The sequence below is a fragment of the Chelonoidis abingdonii genome, chromosome 1, assembly GCF_003597395.2.
Source record: "Chelonoidis abingdonii isolate Lonesome George chromosome 1, CheloAbing_2.0, whole genome shotgun sequence".
NCBI classification, from domain to species: domain Eukaryota; kingdom Metazoa; phylum Chordata; order Testudines; family Testudinidae; genus Chelonoidis; species Chelonoidis abingdonii.
The window spans coordinates 158,558,218-158,582,506 of NC_133769.1; the positions used below are offsets into that span (position 1 = coordinate 158,558,218).

The 24,289-nt window shown below is 42.2% G+C and overlaps 1 protein-coding gene across 4 annotated transcripts in view; it reads right to left on the reverse strand.

Annotated features, from left to right (window-relative positions):
• Positions 1 to 320: 320 nt before the first annotated feature.
• SLC22A15 (solute carrier family 22 member 15) overlaps positions 321 to 24,289 on the reverse strand; it is a 44,195-nt gene continuing 20,226 nt past the window's right edge. The window contains exons 7-12 of one of the 4 annotated variants that reach the window (XM_075071906.1): positions 20,941 to 21,081; positions 20,017 to 20,102; positions 16,129 to 16,249; positions 15,262 to 15,334; positions 12,025 to 12,150; positions 321 to 7,654 (exon numbers count right to left, since the gene is read on the reverse strand). In XM_075071906.1, coding sequence (XP_074928007.1) covers positions 7,568 to 7,654; positions 12,025 to 12,150; positions 15,262 to 15,334; positions 16,129 to 16,249; positions 20,017 to 20,102; positions 20,941 to 21,081 — 634 coding nt within the window. In that variant the 3' untranslated portion in view covers positions 321 to 7,567. Of the gene's footprint in view, positions 7,655 to 11,961; positions 12,151 to 15,261; positions 15,335 to 16,128; positions 16,250 to 20,016; positions 20,103 to 20,940; positions 21,082 to 24,289 lie in introns of all 4 variants that reach the window. The other 3 variants (XM_075071904.1, XM_075071910.1, XM_075071908.1) reach the window with 3 other exon arrangements.

A 24,289-nucleotide genomic window follows, 5' to 3' on the forward strand; every position in this document is an offset into this window, starting at 1 on the left:
CGTTTCCAGTCTTTCAACATCAAGCAACAATTGAGACTGGTAGTAAATTGATTCTCACATTCCACTTGCTCCAGTTTGTTTTTGTTAGAAATGATTTGTGATAGATATAGTGGAATATATTGATTAGTACTGACAGTCCCAGCTTCCCAGGCGTTTTATGGCATTGCCATTCCAAAATGATCTGCTTTCCACCTTGTCAATTTCCTCCTGAACAATCAGTTATAAATATCTGTTCTATTAAGAGGTCACTTTTCACCCTTCAAAAACCAAAAAGGGCATCAGGCAAGTAAAAATCAGTACAATGAAATCGACTTGCAATGTTCCGGAACAGCTTATGTTTATTGAGAGAGCTTGCATTAGGGAAAGAAAAGGCACAAAATAAGCCACAGAGACATTTATATGAACTGTATGAGTCAGAAGTGGTTTCAGAGTTTTTACAAATCACCTAAAAGTTACTGTGCCACGGCAGACAAACATCTATGAAATCTTAAAGATTAAACATCTTAAAAATGCTCACAAGGTCACCCAGAAATAATTAACATCTCCCAGAATGTAAAGCATATCCCATATTGATTTCTGGCTAAATAGTGTTATTACCGAGACTTCCCATGCCCATTTTGGGAGTGTAAATCTGTAAAATTTTAAAGGAGTTCTTTTTTTTAAAATCTCACATTGCAAAAGGTTCCAAACTTGAACCAACTTGCTGGTTTTACCTTGCAGAGCTCCAGTGAATTATAGCAGCTATCAAACAATCTGCATTAAATATAACAATCTGCATTAGCTGTTCTGAATATTTTTACATTTGTTACAACAGTTTAGTCATCTGTGGCAAACGCATCTTAAAAAGAGACGGACCCAAACACTTCTTAAAAGGAGACAGACCCAGAACTTAGTCACACTGTGTAAGTGAATGCCACCACTAAGAGAGACATACATCAGGGAAACTAATGTTTTTAGGCTTGAATAAATGGTGACTTCTTAGTGTTAAAAACAAACAAAAAAACCCACCCACAACCCCCAGGCTTTTCTAGCTGTGAACTAGAAATGGCAATCAGAGGATAATCACAGAAGAACAACTTCGAAATTCAATAAATCCACATATTTATGCTGAAAGATCTTTACATGCAGTGCTCAAGAAGTCCAAATCAAGGATTAAAAAAAAAAATATATACCCACACACTGCATAAAACAAACATCTAAAACCTTCTGCCTGGGTACATGGCCCAAGCAAAAACCCACCCCCCGCACCACCAGATATCTTTTTGCTTAACCCACAGCCTGACAAGATCTTCTGAATGTAGTATCAAATTTCATTCTTGTGTAAGCAGATACAACTTCACAAAGTCCATGGGAGTTATGCTGGCACTGAACTTGGTCATATGATCTTGAAAAAACAAAGTTCATCCAGTTAGCTGCTCCTCTGTCAGGATAACGTCCAAATTCTGCCTGAAGTTGAAATCAGTGGGGTTGTGTAAAGGTAACTGAGGGCAGAATTTGATCATCTATTCAGGAATTTCATTTACTTGTCCTATGAGATTAACTGCTTGCGAAAGGCTAAGAGCAAGGAGAAACAAGACAGTGCCAGAGTACAATCTTCTACCCAACAGAGGGGTTTCAGAACAGTAAAGGCCTGGTTTTCAGAAGAGCAGAGCATCACCCATAACAGGCAGGGCTGTTCAACCCTTCTAAAACTACCCTCCTCCCCACCCCAAAATAACCCCTGTACTTACATTCACTATTCAAAATTCATTGTAAAAAACATTAAAGCCATAAGTTCTTCCCCCTTTCAAGTTAATCAGTGGATCACCAGCAGCATACAAACAAGACAATGGAAAGTATTTTTCCCCCCCGTTTCCTAAAATCTCTTGAATGTAATATTCAGTACCAAATAAAGATTAGTTGAAAGAGGTAGCTTAAAAAAATCCAACATTACTAACTCAAGGAAGGAAAAGCTGCTACCATTAAGTATGCAATGCAACAAAAATTTTCTTCATAAAGCAAAAATTATACCTGCACAATGACTGCATCTCATTCAATCTTCAGCAATAACATGAAAAAAAGGTTTTGACTTCATTTTTCCTTGGAATTAAAGACGGACCATTTAGAGACTCACCTGAAATTCTAGGTGAAGAAAATAGATTATTAGCATTTCCCTAAGATATATTATATTTTTAATCTGTGTTGACAATATCAAATGTTTCCATAAAGTTCTACTCTTTTCAGATTATACACAGATGTTGGCTTCTTCCCAACTAAATACTTAGCAGCCTTTCAACTTTTATTGATTATTTAAAACCAATGAAGGCCAAAATCTGAGCAACACTTCATGAATTTAGAAGGCTTCATGGATACTGTACTGTTCAAATACAGCCGTTCTGTATTTCTGTAAATACAATCCATCCCAATTGGAATCAGAATTACTGGTTAGTACTATTGTCATACTTTATCTGGCTCCTGACTATGAACAATGCGAACAGTAACAAAAGTTGGCTATGAAGCAGTAATATTTTGTTTTAGAGACTCATGTACCATTTGTAACTATGGGGCAGATATAAAAAGGGAACAGTGATTGGTCCAGACAGCCTGTTATAAAAGGGTGAATTATGCCACCTCATGGCTTTGCCCCATTCCATTTCTGGAGATACAGAATCTCTTTACCATCTTTTGAAGACAGGAAGCAGGTAACTCCTGCTGTGCATTCCCTCAGTTGTCTGCATTTTTGGTGGTATACATGCTACCACCCAGCATTTGAGGAGGTTTTTTAAACTGTGTTCCAAAAGAAAACTGAACTCTCTTCTAGACATTTAATATTTAGCACTGCCCTCAAATATACCAATTCTATCACCTTCTTCATTCTATAAACTCCATCTGGCCTTCAATTATCATTTCTTACAAGTCTGATGAGTGAATTTAAATATTCTAGCAAGTGGTCTTATCTTGTTTATCCTAATCTTCAAGAGTGAGCTTTGATATTTACAATTAAAATAAGACCCTGCAGACTTGTGTATGATATATGAGACAGGCAATTGTTTCAAATTATGCAAATTCTATACTTTGTTTTTTAATATTAATCTCTTTGGCTAATTACTATCTCTGCAAGCAGTGAGAAGGGTTTCAGAAACAATGGTAATTAAAGTGCAAAGAGCACTAAGGCATGAACAAATAAAGGTAGTTTTCCCTTTTTCTGTCCTAAAGATCCATGGAGAGATGCTTGTAAATACTAGTCTTAGCCGGTCACGTGGAAGAATGCCAAATGAACACACACAACTAGTTTTAGACATTGTTTCATTCCAGCGTAGAAATCTGGCAACTGCTTAGACCAATTCCATAGAATTACTTATGTATAGCACCCGTCCAAACTGATTTGGACGACACTTAAAAGAGCTCTAGCAATAGGGAGACTACAAATGAATCAAAAAGTTGAACAAAAATCAATTCGCTATTTATATTTTCTTAATATTTTTCACTAGGTTTGCAATCAAAGCTATTTTAGGATGATTCAAGAAGCTATCAGAAGGAGAGAGGAGATGAAATTGAAGTAAATTTAGGCTGACTTTCAAGGTAACTTTTAAACACATCCACTAGACTGGAATAGTCCTATCACATGGGTCATTTGAGGGTTACAGCAGATCAGAGTAGGCACTGGCAACTATATGGTCATAAAGAATGCTGCACTGAATGCTAGAGGTGAATGAACCACAACATCAAATAAGCCCTTTCCATATGATTTCTATAATTAGAGGTTTTTCCACCTAAAAACCTTTCCTCCACTTTTTATACCCTACAATGAATTCATAGAGTACTGAGACTCAATACATTTACATGCATAGTCCTGCACTAGAAATAATTAACGTAAGAAAAGCTGTGCATAAAGACATAGCTGGTCCACCCGGAGGTGTGCATGTACATGTTAACTTCCACCATACAATCCTGGGGTGTTGCCCACAGATTTTTTTTGTCGTATGTGCTGCCAACCAGAATTGGGCCCATAATATTGAAATACTGGTATGAATCTATTACAGTTTTGAAATAAACCGAGAAGCTAATGCCATAGCCTCCATAAGCAAATTCAAGACAGAAAAATGTTGACCAAGTCAACATGGTCTAGAAGTTAGAGCACATCCTCTGCCATACCCTGACAAGACTTGGGAAATGGTATGCAGATGGGTCTCACTGGAAGCAGTGCTGACCTGATCTCTGCTATGGGAAAGTCTCAACTCTCTCCAGTAGAGCCCCATAAAGAGACATGGCTGAAAAACAACTTCTACAAAACAAGGAAATATAGGTAAGAGCTACTAACTTGGATTTATTCTTATGTCTACACAGGACCAAAAACTCTGAATAGTGCAGATCATTTATGTAAAGTTAACTTAGCAACAATGGATAAACGCTCTCCCCATGCTTATTTTGTCAAAACTTCAATCAAGAATTGCAAGGATTAAAATCTGTCAGATCATCAGTGCTATTTTAGTGTCACTAACAGTGATACTCTTCTTTTTGAACTGGTGTATACTAGACAGTTTCCCTCGGCAGATGTCCAATATGTGCTGCCCATACGTGAGAAGAATTAGAATCAGGCCAGCATTGAACCATTAGATTATATCTGAAGGTAGGGTTGCCATATAAATGTTGTGACTTGGGCCTCTAACTAAAAACATGCATGAGCTGCAGAGTTCAGAAGAGCATGCACTGTCAATCTGAAGAGTTCTGCTTAGCAATACTGGTCTGCCTAGATACAGTGTATGCTGTCCATACTTGCCACGGAATACAGCCTCTGTGGGTGTAAGGGTCTCCAAAAAAAGCGCAATTAATTTATTTCACATAAGAGTTTCTTCATCCTTGGTTTTGCAAATATATGTACAAGAGTGCTTGTATGAAATGGAGGCAAATTTGACCGAAAATTAGGGACTGTCACAAATCTCGACCACGAGACTACATCCTTTTAGCAATCCAGAATGTAGATAAAACCAAATACTCAACAAGGCCAAGAGCGCGAGTCAATCTCACAAGGGAGTCCCTATTTCCACTGCTCAAAGCCAGAAAGAAGCAATGATTCCATTGTGGAGACCGATCCCTTAAGAAATCTAGGGTTTGTGACAGCATCAATACAGTTCCTAGGTACTGCAGCATTAACTTCAGTAAGAGTTATTGCACATTTAGCACCTTTGAGGAAAAAAAATCACCAAGAACCTAAGAAACCCCGCCCCCCCCATGTTCCTTATAATCCCCATATTTTAAAGTGTCAAATGTTAAACTAGAAAAAAAAAGCACAAAACACAAACTTAATTATAACTCCAAGAACTCCACTCAGTTAGCATAAATAAGGCTGAAAACATCCAGATTTGTTTTTAAAAGTTCTATTAATTTTGCTATCACATCCACAAAAACTGTGCAAGAGCCAAGGGAGACCAAAGCGTGGGCTGCTGGTCAAATATGTTCCGCTGATGTCTACAGTACAGTCAGCAGTCCTCTTCAACTTCCAGACTGAAGTGCTGCCTGCAGAGACTACTGAGCCCCACTATAGCTTGCCGTCGTTCTCACAGCACTGTATCAATCTGTTCAGAACAAGATGGAGTACTGCATGCTAGGGAACATGTAGTCTTTGTGGGCTTCCTCTCTGCACTGAAGACGAGGATGGCAGCATGTCATTCAGGGCTGGCTCCAGCTTTTCTGCTGCCCCAAGAGGCAAAAAAAAAGGAAAAAGCCAATCGGCGGCAGCTCAATTGCGCCGCTTCATTCTTCAGCAGCAGGCCCTTCACTTCCTCTCTTACTTTTCAGCAGCAGCTCAAAGAGGAAGAGAGGGACTGACGGATCCGCCGCTGAATTCCTGGAGGTGCCGCCCCTTTGTATTGGCCGCCCCAAGCACCTGCTTCCTTCGCTGGTGCCTGGAGCCAGCCCTGATGACATTCCACCTAAGTAACAGAGCTACAACTCTTGGGCTCCTAGAAAGTTGCCTATGCAGCTCTTGACTGGACAAAGTTTAGAGAGCCTGCTGTAAGTTTCAGATCTGATCTTCTGCTTCCTTCCGGAATAACTGAGTTTTTTGCTCTGACTCTGGAATATGTTCAATAAACACCCTTCTCCCCAATCATTTGATCCCTGTATTATTTTCCAATAGAATAACCAGCTACCTTTACACTTTTAATATGAAATTTGATCCCATAAACTGCAAAAAATTATATAGATGTCAACTGTCAGAGTTAGGAGGATAAAGACGACACTAACTAGGAATATTGAATCCGTACCCAAAGGCCACATCTATTAGTTGGCAAAACTTCAACACTCAACATCCTTCTATTTCAGTATACTTTAAAAAAAAGTTTAGTGTAAACAAAAGAATACAGTTCTCCCTCAGCAAGGTCAAGTAACCAATTGAATGAGGGCTCAAGAAACTTCCAAAGAACTTTATCTATATATAGAAAAATAAAATAAATACTTGAATCCTCTTGCAATGATCCCCAAGACACTAGCAGCAGCCTGCACAAGCAATTTCAGTACTCTGTACCACTGAATATCTCATTTTTCTCCATAGCCACAATCGTAGATAGCCACAATAATGCAAAACTCAGCAAAGTAAAATTACCTCCCATAAGACACTCACTATGTACCATGGAAAAACAAGTCCCTCGGTTTACATGGCAAAGTGAGAAAAGATGAGAAGAACAAAATCAAACAGAATATGCAAAAGAAATACAGAGCCGTCCTGAGATTTATAGACTGTCATGACAAACCTGTGTGAGAAAGAACCAAAATAAAAGGAAAAAAAGGAAGTTGTTTTGAGAGGGGCAAGGCAGAGGAGACAGATCGGGGAGAAGAGATCAGCAATAATGGGGATTTCTGTTTTATTTAAGACCATCTGCCCTTTCCTATTAGCTGGTCCCTCCAACCGATGGTTCCTCTAGCCATCCACCCTACAACATCACTGAGTACAGCTATCTTTTGTTGGTGTTCCCTAACCACTTGAGGTATGAAATTCCATTCCAGTGAGCGGACGCAGAACTGTTAGAGAATCCATAGTTCATTTTTCCCAGTGTGCTGTAGGTAACTTGAGAGGATTTTGGGCATTTGTTCCCATCATACTGGCCTGTAGTACCTTCTGTGTCCAGTTTAACTCTTTAGATTTCATCCATCTGAAGAAACCCAGTTGAAACCTTTCAAGTTCATGGATTTCAGCTGCTTCAAAATCAACATGAGCCCACCTTGAAGGGAAAATGTGAACACATGCAGCAGAAGTCTGTCTGCAAGTTGGATCAGTTCTCAAGTTCAAGTTTCAGAAATACGTCAAATACCTCCCCACCATCTTTGGCCTCAAACCTAGCCTGCAATCATAATTTTGAGCCACAAACATTTGAATGGTACTCATGAGTAAGAAAAAAAATCAGCAGTGCTCATCAGTCAAACCACTGTAATGCATCTGAATAGTACTCTAATTCATCTCCCAATGCTGGAAAGGCAGAGGCACTTGCCCTGTTAAAATTCACCCGCAGACAGTTCCAGTTTTATTCTTACGGGTGGACCTGGCTGGACAAATTAAGAAAAAAGGCATAAGAAGGAAAGCTTCCTCTTGTTACTTGATCATTTGAGTCTCTTCATCAGCATCATAGAATTCTTCATCTTCACTTTCACTCCCTGCAGAGCTATCTTTGTCTGCAGACTAGAAAAAAAATGAAAAATTGTTAACACATTCAACAGTTAACATTGAAAAAAAATGTACTTTTACAGCACCTTCAGAGCATCTCAAAGTTCTCTTTACAGATAGGAAGCATTACAACCCTACTGAGAGGTAGGGAGAATTTTGCCCATTTTACATAAGGGAAACTGAAGTACAGAGAAGTTAAACTACCTGCCCAAGGTCAATTCCTCTTGAATCTGAGGATTTTAGATTCATACTTCTTAGAACCCTCTTAGAAAATGATGGGCTTTTATCCAACATGAAATCCTGTGCTCCCTTTAGCAGACTAAGGAGGTTGGATGCAGGACAAATTAACTGACTAAGAATGCCAGATCAAGCCATCCACAAAGCTTTCTGAGTTACGAAAGCAGTAGTAGCATCCCTGTCCCTCTGTGGCGTACTAGAAGCAGAGGCTCAGGCAGCAGAGTTTGGGGGCAAATGCATCTTCATCTTTATTTATCATGAGTGGACATCTTCCTACACAAGCTTCACCTTAAAAAAATAAAATAATAAGGCCAGTTGCCAGGATTACCTGCCATGGAGATAAACAAACAAAGCTCAAACTGGCCAACAATATAAAATGCCTAAACACAGGTGAAAAGAGGCTCATGGGCCCAGAAAGTTTATAGAAAAAACAAAACAGCAAAAAGATGATTGTGCCTGACACAAAGGAAAAGAGGCTCTGCAGTTGCTGGAACTGTTGGAAAGGGAGGAACTGTGTGACAAAAGGCTACTCTGTACTCTTGCATTCTACAATACAACGGTGTGCAACATACATACCTGCAAGCTATTTTCACTGCTTGAAAAGTTTGTGGCTTGCGATCCAAGTTAGATGACTATCTAGGGGCAGAGAAGGGAACTGCAGAGACAATTTGCTAAATGAGAGCTGAAGCTAGATCTCGTTACTCCCAGTGCAATACTTTTGGCCACAAGATCATTCTTATTCTCCAAGCAAAGGAATTTTCCCTACTTGCACTAATTACATATAAGAGGGGAATTGTTTCCCTCCAAAAAAGCTTAAGAGTGGTGCCAATGTGAAAATACACACATTTTAAATTTTGTTTGGATGAACAACATTCTTTCAGACAGAGCACTTCCAGCAATAAGCACCCTCTAACACAGGGGTCAGCAACCCTTCAGAAGTGCTATGCCGAGTCTTCATTTATTCACTCCAATTTAAGGTTTCGCGTGCCAGTAATACATTTTAACGTTTTTTAGAAGGTGTCTCTGTCTATATTATATAACTAAACTATTGTCGTATGTAAAGTAAACAAGGTTTTCAAAACGTTTAAGAAGCGTCATTTAAAATTAAATCAAAATGCTGAACTCACGCCGCCAGCCCGCTCAGTCCACTGCTGGCCTGGGGTTCCATTCACCTAGGTTGGCAGCAGGCCAAGTAGGACCAGCGGCCGGGACCCCGGCTGGCAAGGGGCCGGCAGCGGGCTGAGCAGGGCTGGCAGCTGGGACCCCAGACACACAGTGGGCTGAGCTCGCTGCCAGTCTGGGGTCCCGGCCCTGCCCACACAGAGTAGGTACCTATATTGTCCCCATTGAGGCCCATTCTCTTCCTCTCTCTCTGCACTGAGCTGAGGTTGGGAGTGCACTGAACACAGGGCTGGGGGTAAAGGGTCTGGCCAGGAGCTAGAATGAAGGAGGGGGCTCAGGGTTGGGGCAGGTTTGGGTGTGGATTGCTTACCTGGGCAGCTCCCATTTGGTGCGAGGGGTGCAGGTGGGAGTGGGGAGGGGGGGATGCAGGAGCTCCCATTTGGTGCTCAGGGTGGGGGTGCAGATGTGGGGGGTGCAGGAGTCCAGGCTTGGGGTGTGAGGGGGCTGGGTATCTGTGGGGGTGCTGGAGTCAGGGCTGGGGTCATGGGGCGGTGCAGGTGTCAGGGCAGGGAGTTGGGTGTGTGGAGAGGGTGCAGGGGTCAGGGCAGAGGGCTGGGTGTGTGTACTCGTTATGCCCTTCCAGCCTGACTGTGAACCACTGATAACTACTCCCTGGGAACAGCTTTCCAACCAGTTATGCACCCACCTTAAAGTAGCTCCATCTAGGTTGCATTTTCCTAGATTGTTTATGATAAAAATCACAAATACCACTTCCTAAAATATCCTTTACTTGGATGAGCCATCCAGGGAAAGCAACTGACCCAGCCCAATCTGCTCAGCTTGCAACATCTGTCTTTCATAGGTTCTAAAGTGCTTTCAAACCCAATAAACGAAGCACCCCTACAACAAAGCCCTCTGGGATAGAAGGCAGCCACCAACCCGTGCATTACAGTTTTATAATATCACAATGATTTATGGGTCTTCCTTAGCATGGAGAATTATCACACTCAGTGTATGTAACTTACAGACCTATAAGCCCACAAAGCAACTGCTCCCAGAGAAGAGGGGAAACATTAACACATGTATTGGCATAGAATCACACAAGTCTTCTTACTTTGCCCAACCCAGACTAACAACATTGGACACAGTCAGATTTTCTCCACAAATCTTCGGAGATTATCCAAACATTTCAGCTCTTATGGATCATATAAGGTGGCTACACCCGTCCTTCTCTATAATTAAGGAGTTTGCCAATATAGTTGTACCAGCAAATCCTCCTAATATAGATGCAGTTTATACCAGCAAAAGAGTTGGTATAAACTGCATCTATACCAGGAGGGTGAAAAAAAGCTATTCCAGCAAAATGGCTTTGATGGTATAACTGGGGTATAACGCTATACTGATGATGCAACACTAGGGCTTTTGCTAACACAGTTAAGTCAAAAAAAATCACTCCACTAATAAAGTCTATGATTCTATGACATAGTTATGTTGGCAAAACTTAAATGTACACGAGGCATCAGTGGGTATCCAGCAGAACAATGTGTTAACGGCAAAGGGAGAAATTCTGAACAGTTTGAGTAATAACAGCTGTCAGTGAAGGGATATTAAGAAAATCATGCTACACTGCTTTTTGCATTCCCAAAATCATTCCCGAATAGCTGGGCTGTAACTGGACATTGGCCAAGGTGAATGTCATATTCCTGAGTGCAGTTAGAGGGACATACTCCACTTTGGAGAGACAACGTATGCTGTGTTGAAGGTGGTCAGAAATGACACTTGATTCCACAAGAGAAACTCTGAATTAGCCATCCAGAAATCCTAATGCTTGTTATAAGTCTTCTGGTAGCTCCACTAGGCCTTTCTATCACCTTTATCAGACAGGGTTAATGTTTAACAGCTTTAAATTTTCCATAGGTTTTATCTGTGATTGTCTTAAAAAATGTATAATGCATCAGAGGCCATCTTGGGTGTAGCTTCACTGAAGTTATTGCATCACTGCAGACATGAAACCGGCTCCTTTTGTTTTATCCAGATTCATCTCAGATGTATATCAGGGGAAGTGTGTTCCTAAAGACTGTGGATATTTTTTCATTTTTTTTAATGTGACAAGAGGTACCCTTCTAGTGCTTCACGTCAATCTATAATCTTTATAAACCCTACAATACCGGTTTTGGACCAGTGTTCAAAAACCTAATATCCCTCCCCAAACTTAATCACCCTTTCCACTCTCATTTATTTCTCCCTCCCCAGAAAAAAAAAAATAGATGGAAGAATTCTCACACCTCAAGACATGACTGGAAGGTCAACAAAACCTGATGAACAAACAGAGGAAAGCAAACTCAGCAGTAAAGTAAAGTAAACCTCACTGAAAATACCTGCCTCCAAATCTCCTCATTATTAAGCCTGAGAGTGGTTAGATCATGCACCTCACCTAATCTCAGCTACTATGTCAGGCATGAGGCAGATATCAGAGTTAACCAGCTTCTAACCAATTTAAGGCTTTATATGTTAGAACCAACATCTTAAATTGCATCCAAACACAAAGTGGAAGCCTGCACAGATTATATAATACAGGCACAACCCTCCCTCACAAACAAGCTCCTGCATCCTGTGCCTTTTTCAAAGGTCTTACAGATCAGCCTTACACGACCCATGCTGCAGCAATCCAGCCTAGAAGTGACACAGGCAGAGATTACTGTGTTAGGGTCAGTTATCCTAAAAGAAAAAGTTGTAACTTTCTCATCAAGTATAGCTTGAAGGGATGAGCTGACCTACCTAGGATCTGAGCCTGCACTTGCAGAAAGTATTTCAAATATGATGGTAAGATCACTGAACTATCCCTATGTCCCCCTGGGGCCTGTCATCCACAGACTAAGCACCATCCAGTTCGGCACTCCTAAAGTTGGCAGCTGTAATCAATGCACTACAATGGTAGAGAAGTATTAAGAAAAGTGATGTACCCGGGAGCCACTTAGTGCTTGCAATGACATAGCTTCATCCCCCAGTCTCCAGTAGGAGCACACCTGCAGGTCCGATATCGTCTCCAGCAAAGGGCTGTTTAGTGTTTCTGGTAATAACAAACTCAGGAGCCCCGACAACAGGCCAGTCACTCCAAACACGATGTATGGAAGAGACCACTGCACAGATTTCTGGAAATTAAGAGCAAAGATAGTTGAGGAAAGCGGGACCAATATATGGCATTTTATATATTCAAGCACTTAATTTTCAGCCACCCTGTGAGGTAGGTATTGTGACGCTACACCCCATATTCTTCATACGGATATTATGATGATATAATTATGGCATAACCATGATGTATTTTATGCAAGATAGGTCATGTGAGATAGTGAAAAGATTATGATTTACTGAATATGATTACAATATTTGTATGCATAATCATTTTGGTATCTGAAGTTAGGAATATTGTTTATGCATCTATTACAAAGGGGGTTACAAATGGTCCCCTCAGCTCGTCTACGCATTGGCATGCACGTCCCCTCTCCCCCCCGCACCAGTGGAAGGGCCAGGGCCACTCCCTGAGCACCCGCAGTGCGGCTCCCCACCCGAGCACCTGCAGCGCAGCCCCCACACCACCACCAAGCACCCACAGCACCCCCGCTCAAGTTTTAGTTAGGGGTATATAGTAAAAGTCATGGAAAATCTGCCTTATGAAAGGAGACTCAAAGAGCTTGGCTTGTTTAGCCTGGCCAAAAGAAGGCTCCGGGGGGATATGCTTGCTCTATATAAATATATCAGGGGGATTAACTTAGGCGAGGAGAGGAATTATTTATTTAGTTACTAATGTAGGCACAGAGGACGAATGGGTAAAACTGGATATTTAGGAAGTTTAGACTTGAATACCTAGAGGTTTTACCATTAGGACGTGGCTTCTGACCAGCTCTTCGAGGGAAGTAGTGGGGGCAAAAGACTTACTGCTTATACTGATAGTATATGAGGGGTGATATGATGGGATAGTTTATATTGGGCAATTGATCTTGATTATCAGCAGATAGTGTCCCTCAATGGGTCTGTGAGGGGATGTGTTGGATGGGGGGAACTGAGTTCTGCAGACGAATTCCTTTCTTGGGTGCTGGCTGGTGAGTCTTATCCACATGCTCAGTGGTTAGTCATCGCCTATTTGGGTCGGGAAGGAATTTTCCTCCAGGCAGTGGCAGAGCCTGGAGGTTTTTCGCCTTCTCTGCAGCGTGGGGCATGGTCGCTGCTGGTGGTTCTCTGCAGCTTGAGGTCTTCAAATCACAATTTTGAGGATTTCAATAACTCAGTCATGGGTTAGGGGTTGTTATAAATGTGTATGGGTAGGGTTTTGTGGCCTGCCTTGTGCAGGAGGTCAGACTAGATGATCATATTGGTCCCTTCTGACCTATGAGTCTATGAGTCTAAGTCAGGGGCCGTGAACTTTTGTTTACTGCCTGTGACCTGTCCATGACTTTTACTAAAAACACTTGACTAAAATGTAGCCTTAATGATACATAAAGACTGGAACAGAAGATTTCAGATATGCTTGGAACCAATCTTATCGATACCTCTGGATCCACAGGTTTTGGAAGGAATTTTAAACAAGTGCCTGCTAAATTCATGCATTCAAGCGCTTGGCTATGAAATTTTTACACAAATGCTGATCTGTGCGCACAAATTGAGTAGATGGCGAATGCAAAACCAAGTTTGGAGAAGCAAAACTATGAGTTTCTAAAATGGAACTCCAGAAACTTGAATGTACAGTTTCAGGCAAATTGAGAAGCCAGGCAAGTTCATTTTGAAAATTTAACGCAACTGTTAATTGATTTTTTTTGTTTGTTTGTTTTAAGTCTTTCACTCACTTTCAATTGTGAAAAAATTCTAAATCAAGATAGGAAAAATTAAACACAACATTAAACTATGACCAGGCATAAAGGCACAATGTATATATTGGTGATAAAACAATCTCATAACTTTCTCCCCCAACAAAAAGAGAAACCTTATTTACAAATGTGCTGGGGGGAACTCCCAAAACAAGCAAGTTTTTCCCCCAATTCAACATTTATTTGTTCCCATATTTACAAAAAGCTGACACATGTTTAAGTCTGATGAAGTCTCAAATTTAAGATAGTTTGTTCAGATTCTCTACAGTGCCAAGTTTCTGTCGGACACAACAGGATGGAGTGCTCCCCATATCCTCACCTGATCACAACCACCCATGTGAGGCAGCCTATGACACCTCCTCAGGCAGATCTGCACTGGCCTGAGCCTATCCTGGAGTAGGCTAGGGGCTGCTAGTCTACACCAGCTATTAATGGACTTCCAAAGGCCAGATAGTTAGAATACCTTTAACATGCCCTGCCTTCCTGATAGACCCCTTTGCTTGAGTCAGGTAGGAAGGGATGCAGAAGCAAGAAGGCTCCACGCCACAAAGGGAATTTTCACTTGGTCAGAGTTGGCAGTTTCCAGTTCCTTTCTGCCATGAGAAAATCTGGCCATTTTTATATGGAGTACCATACATAATTTATGTATTTCCCCAGACCCTGATTTCTCATTCTGTTCAGGGCCTACTGCGAGATTCAGGCTCAGGGATTTTAAGTATCTCAGGTCTCTCTACACGGATATCCACGTCTAGAGACATGACACTTAGCTATGAATTTTAATTTGCATGTATCTAGTGAGAGTGAAGCCAGTTGAGGCTGCCTCTCTCTTCTCCATTAAGATATTAATGTTAAACCGCAAACCTCACATTTCAAGGAATAAATTGATCACATCATTCCTTCCCTTTCCCCTATCCATTTCCAGAACTACACGTTTGTTGAGGCAATTTATGTGAAGAGATTCATCTCTAGCATTAGCCACAGACGGAGTGGGAATAACAACTACTAAAGAGAGTACAACAATCTCATCTGATATGGTAAATCCTAGATACCAGCTTACGTTTTAACTTTGCCTGCCCAGGGTTTTAGGAGAGGCTCACCACCATAGTATCTGAGCATCTGAAAGTGGTCAGGCTGTTGAAGTATATAGGCCAGTTCATGAAATCCTTACACAGATAAAACACAGACAAACAAATGGTGGGAGTTTTGCCTACATAAGGGCTACATCCTGCTGTCCTTCACCATGTATGGAGAAACATGATACTATATCAACATCTCCTCCATGTTGATTATGTTTTACAGATCTTGAATCATGCACAGTTTATCCTATTTCCCCCATCCCTGCAAACATATGATACATCAGAGCTAAGCAAGACAGAAATAAAAATGTAAGTGCAGACAAACCAGTGAAGGGATGAAGGGAGCAATAATCCCACCAACCCGGGAAAACATGGAGCAGGAACCCATTCCAACATTCCTAAAGAAAAATACAGGTATTAATCAATGGTATTTGTAGGAGAGGAATTAAGGAATTTTTAGAAAGATGTCAGCAATAAGAAATTCTTGGTCATTGTACTATGCCTATGACAAAGTTTATTGGCAAGGGAGGTATTGGAATGCTGCTAAAAGCATTCCAGTAGTGGAACTGTACACAGTGCTGAACAGAGACCCTGTTCACAAACAGAATTTCAGGCATTAGTGTAGCTGCCACAGCAGAGACAAAACCACTGTAAGCTGTGATTTGGACTAGCGCACTTTAACCTTTCTTGAAATTGGGGATAAACAACACTAATCCAAATCACACCACGGTGTGCTGGTACTAGCTACACTGGCTGGCTGGCTACCAACAGCTGTACCTGGGGGAACCGCCAGTACAAAGTGCATCTATATGCTACATTCATCTGTCTACTCTCCTACAAAGAGTATGTGGCTCCACTATTCCCTAGTAGATCAAACATCAGAGCTGCTCAAATATGTTTGTGAATGACCAAGTTGCTCTAAACAATTGCAGTCTCCTGAAGGTATAAGCCCCAACATCACTGGCTACACTAGCATGAATACTGAATGACGCTGTCTTATGTTTACATAGCAGCTAGAGGATTTCGGGAGCTACTGCCATAAGGCCCTATGACTAATCACACAAGTTTTCCTTTAATTAAAGGAAAGTCTCTATGAGAAGGTGCTGTTAAGAGGACAAAAATAAAAGTGGAAGTAATAAGGATTAGAGAGATGGGCAAGAGAAACCTCCACCACAAAGTGAATTTAGATTACCTGATCACTGTAGGATAAAGCTCTGATGTGTAGATATAAACAATGTTAAATGCTGCACTGATTGTCAGTTTCCCCAGTAAAGACAAAGAACGGCTGTTCACAACTGCAAACACTCCTGTGGCTGATAAAGAAAATGTGACCCTTGTAAGGATCCAAAGCATACAGAAATGTCCTTCAGTAATCATTTCAGTTACAAATGGAATGAAAGGGAATCTGATGAAGAGTTTGCTATGCTGACCATATCTGTCAAAGGTGCATACACTGATTATATGCAGCTTCAGTAGAGCTCTCAAAGCTCAAGAGAATTCAAGAAATCCATCCTTCAGCCAACAGTGGCAAAAAAGTCACCTGATTATGTAAGATGTGGAGGGAAAATGCACCTCTTTTCTTTAGCTGCACAGTCAGATTGTATAAAGAGGAAGAACTTCTTCATTTGAACACCCTGTGAAATGTGGTTTAGAATTAAGTTTTACATTGAAAAGAGACTTTCAAATCTTGCCTACAATTTTCTGGTTGGAAGGCGGGAGGAGGAGGGTAAATTTAACATCTAATGTCAGTTCAGATATTTCCATTAAATTAAGAAATCCAGTAGAAATAGTTTGTTTAAATGACTACAGTCCCCAGCGCCATAGCATGAGATCCAGAAAAAGCAAAGAAGTCAGTTTGTCTCATTGCCCAAATTATGAAAAACAGCAAAGTTCAATTTTTTACTTATTCTGTTTTTAAATTGTTATAACAGGCATTAGATGTAAAAAGATAAGGTGACTGGTTTGAAAATTTTTATGACTATTTCTAAAAGTTTTCTGGGAGTACTGTTGGTAACAGCAATGAATGCTGAAGAGTAGCATTTGTACTATTAGTAAGCTAGTGGAAAGGACAACAGAACATTTTTCAAAAGTGCTTAAGTGACTTAGTATCTAGGTGACTTTCAGTGAGACTTTGGTGATCTAAAATTGCCTCATTAGGAAAAAAGATGGGAACTGCCATATAGGATCAGACCAGTGGTCCACCTAGCCCAGGATCCTGTTTGACAATGGCCAGTACCATATGCTTCAGAGGAAAGTGTCAAGATCCTATATAAAGGATAATGACAAAAAATAACCTGTTTCTATTTCAGCCCAGGCAGTTAGTAATTGACATATACCCTGAAATTTTAGTTCTACCCCTTTAAAATAAACAATTATATTCACCACCGTCTAGTGAACCATAGGTGTTAATCCATATAAATCAGGAGTTGGCAACCTATGGCACGCGTGACAAACATGGCACGTGAGCCGATTTTGAGAGGCACGCAGTTGCCTGCCACAGTCCCGGCCCCCAGCCCCACTCAGCCCCCCGCCCACCGCTCTCCCCTGCAGGGGCAGGAGGCTGAAGCTTGATTCTCCGGCAGCCAAGCTTCTCTCTCCCCGGCTTCTCTCCTAGTGTGGTACTTTCATGCCCTGCGCCTTCTCAGTCCCTGCACCAATCAGCTGATGGCCCCAGCGAGGTGGAGGGGGAAGCACGGCAGAGTGCACACAGCTCCGTAGAGGAGATAGTGAGAGGTAAAGATGGGGCCTTGGGGAAGGAGGTAGAACAAGGCATATCCCTTCCAGCCCCCTGCCATGAGCTGCTCAGGGCAGGGGGCTGGGTGCATCCCCATGAGCCGAGCACCCCAGCCCTCTGCCCTGATCCCCCCCCCACAGCATTCTGCCCTGCACTACCCATACCCCCAGCCCTCTGCCCTGATTCCCCCCACACACACATAGCATTCTGCCCTGCACCCCCTATGCCCGCAGACCTCTGCCCTGACTCCCCACACTCAGCATTCTGCCCTGCACCCCATACCCCCTCAGCCCTGACCCCTGAACCCCTACACACACCCAGCCTTCTGCCCTGCACCCCCCACACCCTCCAGCCCTGCCCTGAACCCCCCCAACCCAACACGCACTGAGCCCTCTGCCCTGCACCCCAAAGCCCCCCCACACCCAGCATTCTGCCCTACACCCCCCACACACCCCAGACCTCTGCCCTGATCCCTGAACCCACCCACCCCGGTCTGGGGTCCCAGCCGCAGGCCCTGCTCAGCCCGCTGCTGGCCTAGGTGAACAGAACCCCAGGCTGGCAGTGAGCTGAGCAGGCTGGCAGAGTAAGGTCAACATTTTAATTTAATTCTAAATGACGCTTCTTAAACATTTTGAAAACCTTGTTTACTTTACATACAATAGTTTAGTTATATAATATAGACTTATAAGAAAGAGACCTTCTAAAAACGTTAATGTATTACCGGCATGCGAAACCTTAAATTGGAGTGAATAAATGAAGACTCGGCACAGCACTTCTGAAAGGTTGCCGACCCCTGATATAAATGTTTAATCCTTTTAAAAATCCTGCTAGGTTCAATGGTCTAAAGCCTTTTGAGGCCCTTTCATAACTAGTACTATGTAAGTACAAGTATGAAGTATCATTAATTTTATGTGCCTTGCTTTGAAAGGAAGAAGTCTTTTCTCTTACTAATGTTTTCTGTTTCTGTATCTGTGTACAACAGTTGAAAAACAAGCTAGCATTGGACCTTTATATGGTTTCCCGAAATAAATTAAAATTCAGGACTGTTGATTAATTGCAGTTAACTCAAAAAAATTAATCATGATTAAATCGCACCGTTAAACAGAATACCAATTGAAATTTATTAAATAATTTTTGGATTTTTTCTACATTTTCAAATATGTTGATTTCTATTACAACACAGAACGAAGTATACAGTGCTCACTTTATTATTTTTATTATAAATATTTGCACTGTAAAAATGATAAAGAAATAGTATTTTTCAATTCACTTCATACAAGTACTGTTGTGCAATCTGTTTATCATAAAAGTTAAACTTACAAATGTAGAATTATGTACAAAAAATAACTGCACTCCAGCGGAGGAGCAGGCTCAGGGTGGCACTTCAAGCAGCTCCCAGAAGCAGCGGTATGTGCCCTCTCTGGCTCCTATGTTTAGGGGCAGCCAGGGGGCTCTGCTACACATGCAACCCCCGCCTTAAGCGCCACCCCCGCAGACAGGGAACCGCGGCCAATGAGTGCTGCAGGTGTGGCGCTTGTGGACGGGATAACATGCAGCAGAGCCACCGGGCCGGGCCTCTGCATAGAAGTCAGAGAGGAAACATGGCATTGCTTCTGGGAGATGCTTGAGGTAAGCGCCACCCGAGCCTGCACCCCATAGCCCCCTCCCACACTCTGAACCCCTCGGTCCCAGCCCAGAGCACCCTCCTGCATCCTAAACCTATCATCCCCAGCCCCACCCCAGAGCCTACACTCACAGCTGGAGCCCTCACCCCCCACCCCACCTCAGCCCTGATCCCCCTTCTGCCCTCTGAACACCTCGGTCCCAGACTGGAGCCCCCTCCTGCATCCCAAACTCCTCATTTCTGGCTCCACCCCCGAGCCCACACCCCCAGCCAGAGTCTTCACCCACTCCCGCACCCCAACCCCAATTTCGTGAGCATTCATGGCCTGCCATATAATTTCTATACCCAGATGTGGCCCTCGGGCAAAAAGTTTGCCCACCCTTGGCTAAGGCACATTTCCCCAATTCTTAAGAAATGTCTCGTATAAAGCAGAGGCAACAATATGTTGGTACCGTGATTAACAGATAGGACTGGTAGCTTGGAAATGGGTTCCGTTCCATTCCAAACTCTTTCCCCAACTCATCACAAAACCTTCAGAAAACCACTTCCCCCTTATGCCTCAGTTTCCCCAGTTGTACAATGAAGATAATCATTACCTACCTCATGTCAATGTTATGAACCTAACGTTTGTGAAATCCTTAGATTCTGGGTTAGAGGATGTTATACACATGCACAATACCACTATAAACTCCTTTGGGGGGTGGGGGGAAGAAGACATTTACCTTTCTTTTCTGGAAGAAACATGATAATAAAACAGGCCAGTCCTCCCAGGAACAGGAATGCTGCCAGTGTCCGTTTTCGGCCAAACCTAATGGGGTCCCCAAAAAAGATAAATCACTAAAATCTCCAGGTAGACTGGCTGACTATTCCTAGCTTTTTAATTTGTCTCCGCTGGGGGGCGGGGGGAGGAAGTGGGTACATGCAGGAAGAGCTTTCCTCAAACACATAAGGAAGAGGGAGAAAAGCCACCTATTAATAAAGTTCTGAGATGACCTCTACTAAAAGAGAGAAAGAATGGAGTACTGCAGATCAAACACAGGCTAGATGGCCCAGTGTTCAGTACGGTTGCCAACCCTCCAGGATTGTCCTGGAGTTTCCAGGAATTAAAAATTAATCTTTAATTAGAGAGGTCATGTGATAAAACCTCCAGGAATATGGCTAACCAAAACTGGCAACCCTAGCGGTCAGCCCTGTAAGGCACAACGCACATACCCCAAGGCAGGAGCTGCCCCCAAGACAGCACTCTAGTTCCAAAAGAATTCATCTTGGAGTGGCTTAGAAAGTATTATGGGATTCCTTACTGTGATGTCACAAGATCAAAAGTCTGAAGAATGACATCCTGTGTGTTTAGTAGAGTCAGAGCAGCTAGACTCTGCAGAATTCTCCTTGAGAGCTTCAGTTTAATCTGTGTGTCAGAACTAAAGTATTCTTTACTGCTTGGAAGTGGTTAGGAAAGATTAATTTCTCTTTTTCATTAATTTTTTTTTTTATGTAATTCATTCTCCCAGGAGGACAGAATAAGTTGGGACTGTTAATACTTCCTGTAACAGGACTAAATTGAGAATAAACTAAGGGCAAACTGGAGCCCAGGAAAATTACCTCTGGAAAAAAATTAGATATTGGGCTTCATTTTATTCCATACTCACCATTTTTGGTTAATCAAGTAGATACAGATTGGGTAGGCAGGTAGCTCTATCAGCCCAGAGAGAGCCAAGTTGGCATAAATACTTCCACCTAAGTCACCTGCATTGAGAGTCAGACCATAGTATACCAAGCTGCACACAAACCTGGGGGGCGGGGGTGGGGAGAGAGAGAGAGAGATGAGAAAGAAAAACCAAGTATAAAAAGACTTAAGATTTTTCTAGGCCAGATTGGTGCAACTAGTGCCTCTACTCCAATCTCCTTCCGCCAGCACAGTCACTACTAGTTATTTCAGAGGAAGGAAAAAGCTCTTCAAATATAGTTGCCTGAGCAACGCTTTAGGCAGAGGGGAATTATTCCTTTCTGCAGAGATAAAGCCCCTGACATTTTACTTTAAGAATGAAATTAAGAACGTTGTGTATAAAAAAAATGATCCAGAACTTTTTAAATCCAACCACAGTATGAATATGAAACAAATACATTATGACTTGATAAAGGTATAGATACGGTTCCCACTTTTACCCATTCCTGGAACTAATTCTTTACAATCACAGATATTTTTAGTAAAAGTCACGGACAGTAAACATTTTCTCTTTATTTTCCGTGTAACTAGTTCTGATGTTTATGCCTCATTTCTTGTAATCACTTATCTCTCTTTGTAGTTAATAAATTTGTTTTACTGTTTTATTTAATCCAATATGTTTCTCTCAAATAGTTATTCAGACTATTCAACTTAACGGGAATAATATGCTAGCTTCTTAAGGAACAACAAACTTAAAATATTTGAACTGTAGAGAAGAGGGCTGAGCAGTACAGGACAAACTTCTGGGGGGAAATGTGGGACTGGGGGATGTTGGGATCATCCTGCAGCATAACCCAGGCTGGCAAGATCCAGAGCATAATCCAAGTGTGGCTGGCAGACTGCAGTTAAAACACAGACACTCAGGGTCTGGCTTTCATGCTGAAAGGCTGTTTGTGAGTGGCCAAGGTGGGAGCTACTTCAGCAAGGCTTTGTAAGTTACACAATGTTGCAGGGCAGGGGTGACAGCCCCCCACTGGTTTGGACTGTACCCTGGAATGCCCCACGTTTCATTTCATTTCCCTCGCCAGCCGGTAACACTAATTATTCCTTTAGGGCACATACACTGCATTGTACACCTGGGTCTACTTGACGTGCACTTGCAAACCCATTTTTTCCAAGTTTGCCTTTGAACCTCCACTCTGCATTGTTATGCATGCCTCATATCTGTGCCGGTGTGTTCACACTGATATGCAGACATGAGTGAGAGACTGTCTTCTGGGGGTGTATCTCAGGTTACTTGGCATTCTTGCAAACTTAGCCACTTCAGAGCTTGGTTCCTGATGTAGTGTGGGACAACTTGTCTGTCCATCAGAAGTGTTCTTGGCCCACAAACACATTCAGCTGAGCCATTTCAAGTCTGAGCCCTCCCTGCTATGAGTCAGGCCATGGATCCAGCAACGGTGGAAAGCCTTTGCCTGCTTGGGGTTTCACTGCTATTTCAGGATTCAGGCAGAGCAGCTATAAAATGCTTATGAACAATTCAGCAGCAGTATCTGTCCTAAAGAAGGCAGCTCTCAGAGAGGGGCACAGCCATGTCACTCGCAACCCTGTTGATGCAGCTTACACCTGCTGCCACAGATTCCCTGTATGTAGGCTACATTTCTGGAGCAGAATGACAAGCACAGCCTGGTGGGATCTCAACACCATGCAGACTTGGGATGACCAGCAGTGACTCCAGAACTTCCACATGAAGCACATGTTCCTAGACCTGTGCAAACAGCTTGGACAGACATTCCAGCACCAGAACACATCCATGACAGAAGCCATACCAGTCCAAAAGTCAGTCATTATAGCCAACTGTTTACCCCAGACTCCTATGGGCCTGTGGTCAACCAGTTTGGTGTTGGCAAGTCAACTGTGGGGGCTGTGGTTATGTAAGTTTGTAAGGCAATCAGGCACATTTACTCAAAGATGGCTGGCATAAATAGCGTTCCTAAAATAACTGCCGGTTTTGAGAGAATGAGCTTTTCAAACTGCTCCAGGGTTATCGATAGGACTCATGTCCATAATTTGTCTTCCACAAGGAGCAAATGAGTATATCAACTGCAAATTTGCATTGTTATGTAGCCGGACTACTGAGACAGGTCCACGGACACCAATGTGGGATGTACTGGCAAGGTACATGCCAGAGTTTTTGAGAAATCATACCTGTACCTTCACAGACAAGCAGGAACATCTTTCCCTCCAAATGACATTGTTATATATCGAGTCACTGTCCCCACTGTTAATCTAGCGGACCCCACGTACCCCTTCCTGCCATGGCTACTTCAGAGGGCCTTGCAAAAGAAAGTTCAGTTACACACTCAGTAGCTGTAGGATGACCGTGGAATGTTCATTTGGCTGGTAGAAGTCAAGATGGGGCTGCCTTCAGAACTCTCTGGATGCCAATGCCACCCTCACTGTAGTCAGCTGTACACTGCAGTGTATTTGCCAGGCAAAAGGGGAATCATTTCACCAGCAGTTAATTCAAGACACTGCTGGATTGCAGGAACATTAAATGCTACCAGAAAGTGCACCTATCATTACTGGGGAAGCAAGGGAAATAATTTATTCTTAGGAATCTATTTTATCAGACTGTCCATGCTTAAAACACATACTGTTTGATAATGTTTGTCACAGTTCTACCTGAATTTCTAAAGCACCCATCATCACATTCATAAATCAGTTTTTTCTCCTTTTCTGCTCACAAAACAAATTGGCCTTACAAACTATATTAGTTAGTGGCTCCCCAGATCTCCAACAGAGCAAATGACACTCTATTATTATATGGAAAGTTTCAAAAAACTGTTTAATAACTTACTTTACTTTTCTTCCCTTATTTATCACAGAATATTGCATTAAAGCATCTTAAATATAAAGATGTCTCCTTTTGCTGATTATTCCTCACCTGAAGTTAGAAACCCAACCCCAAGAAACCCCAACCAATAAAAATCTACTCTAACAAAAGTCAACCTAAAAAAGACTAATGAAATCTAACAAATCAAAAACAAAACCCTACTCCAATCAGAATTACTACCTTGAAAAGGAGGTAGTGCTAAAGATTCCATGAAGTCCACTTAATATTACATGGAAGGTACTCTGATACCATGATGATCGGCAGCGGTATAAACCTCTAAGACAGAGAAGACATACACCACAACTGGTTGCTGTCATGGCAGTATTACAAAAGGAAGATTATTTTAAAAATAGAACAAAAGTGTTAGCTAGTGGTTTGTACAGGGGACTGAGAATTGGAGAACTGAATTTTATTCCTGAAAATGTCATTATGTCGT